Source organism: Ochlerotatus camptorhynchus, unplaced genomic scaffold, assembly GCF_037179485.1.
Source record: "Ochlerotatus camptorhynchus isolate MF236.1 unplaced genomic scaffold, CSIRO-AGI_Acam_v1.1 ptg000254l, whole genome shotgun sequence".
In the NCBI taxonomy this organism is placed as follows: domain Eukaryota; kingdom Metazoa; phylum Arthropoda; class Insecta; order Diptera; family Culicidae; genus Ochlerotatus; species Ochlerotatus camptorhynchus.
In genome coordinates, this window is record NW_027040744.1 from 73,665 (window position 1) to 75,464 (window position 1,800).

General features: G+C 41.4%; 1 protein-coding gene across 1 annotated transcript; it reads left to right on the plus strand.

Annotated features, from left to right (window-relative positions):
* On the plus strand, positions 1–1,800 carry LOC135704978 (membrane-bound alkaline phosphatase-like). Its single transcript, XM_065226520.1, has 4 exons — positions 1–346; positions 417–1,290; positions 1,354–1,460; positions 1,530–1,800. The coding sequence occupies exons 1-4, from the start codon at positions 91–93 to the stop codon at positions 1,658–1,660; spliced, it is 1,368 nt and encodes a 455-aa protein (XP_065082592.1). The 5' UTR covers positions 1–90; the 3' UTR covers positions 1,661–1,800.

Here is a 1,800-nt window from a genome sequence, read left to right on the forward strand (position 1 = left end):
CTAGACTCGAATCGTCGGGGTGGACAGTAACCGTTCATCTATCGGTCGTTGCTTATCTCATCTTGTAAAGCGACCACAATTGCTCGTAGTATGAGCTCGGAAGTAATTAATCTGGATTCAATGAATAGGCGCAACGATATGGATACTAGTGAATTCGACCTATCACAACCCCGGAGTGGCAGAGTCAAGGAGTTTTTTCGATTTATTTGTACAAAAATATGCGTTTTTTTAATCATTGTTGGTATTATTTCAATAGTTATTGTGTGCGTAGCATTTTTGGTTAACTACGAAAATGACGCAGAAGTGACACTAACCATGGATGTTTTGAAAGAGGACTTGCCCGCAGGTGAATACACAACGGAATTGCAAAATCTTAAATGATAACCCATTAATTATTTTTCTTTTCTTCAATGAAGAGCAAGACGTTTGGTTCAGAAAAGGCTTGAAAGACCTTGAATTTGCTCTCAATACTCATGCGAATAAAAAGAGGGCTCAGAATGTTATACTATTTGTTGCTGATGGTTTCCACCCAGATACTATGACTGCAGTACGTGTTCATGAGTACGGAAGCAACGGAACGTTCACATGGGAGCACTTTCCCCATCTGGGTCTCGCACGATGGTACAAGCGCAACTCGGTGGGGACGGCTCTCTTCGGAGGAGTCGGTGCAAACCGTGGTACATCGGGAGTGGACTCGGCCGTTCATCCAAATGATTGCACTGCCACGATTGTTGACACTAACCACGTGGAGTCAATTCTTTCGTTGGCTCTAGGGTCTGATTTGGGAACAGGATTCATCACAAACGGAGATATTCGAGACGGTACACCGGCTGCTCTGTATGCTCATGTTGTTAACGATAGTTGGACATGCCCGGAAATGCTTCCTGATCAGATTGACGAGCCTTTCACATGTTTGGACACTGAAACGCAACTGATGGGCTATATCCCAGGCAACGAATTGAATGTCATCGTGGGATGGAATGCCTTAGGTGCATCATGCGATTCCTCTCTCCTTACCACTTTTTGGAAGGATGCTGATTGTTTCATTGCTGCCGATATGTCAGATTTCTCCAAAGTCACCGTGAACACCAAACATATTCGAGCACTGTTTCCGGAATCGCTGCGAACCGAAATTTCATTACACGAGGTAGTTATAAAATCAACGCAAATTTTGAGCAACGCTCATGATGGATTTCTGTTGGTTGTTGTTTGCAAACCTGTGAGTGAAAATAATGAAGATGATATTTTAGAACTGGACAAAACTGTTAGATTAACAATGAACTCGTTACGGTAAGATATGTACCTAAAATAACATAGTTGACAGTAGCATGATGCAAAATATTGTTGTTTCAGGGATTCATTAAATGAAACACTGATAATCGTAGTTTCTAGCCCATTTTCTGATAAAAAACAAACCATATCCGAGGAAGAAACAATAGACACTGCGATTCATGCAACAGGTAAGTTCCTTGGTCGAATAAAACACTGCTAGATATAACATATGTCTTATCCGATCATACTTTACCCAGGTCCAATGGCACATCTTTTCCATAAAGTGCACGATCCAACCTATGTCGCCCACGTGATATCCTATGCGGCTCGTTTGGGGAGATTTCGTGACAGCGTGTTGGCCAGTTCATTTCTGCAGTGGTTTTCTTAAGGTCAGAAAACTGCGTCGATAAGTAATAAGAGAAAATCACTTATAATTAACATTGAATCATACAATTTGCAACAGTGATCCCTCGAGTTTTAACCAATAGTGAACTACACATAGTCCATATTACGAAAATGAAAGAAGTC

What these genes read in the sequence shown, in the direction of transcription:
- LOC135704978 (XM_065226520.1), top strand. Translation starts at nt 91, where the DNA reads ATGAGCTCGGAAGTAATTAATCTGGATTCAATGAATAGGCGCAACGAT. An exon ending in GAAAGAGGACTTGCCCGCAG is followed by an intron (nt 347 to 416) that starts GTGAATACACAA and finishes TCTTCAATGAAG; the next exon opens with AGCAAGACGTTTGGTTCAGA. An exon ending in CACTGCGATTCATGCAACAG is followed by an intron (nt 1,461 to 1,529) that starts GTAAGTTCCTTG and finishes TACTTTACCCAG; the next exon opens with GTCCAATGGCACATCTTTTC.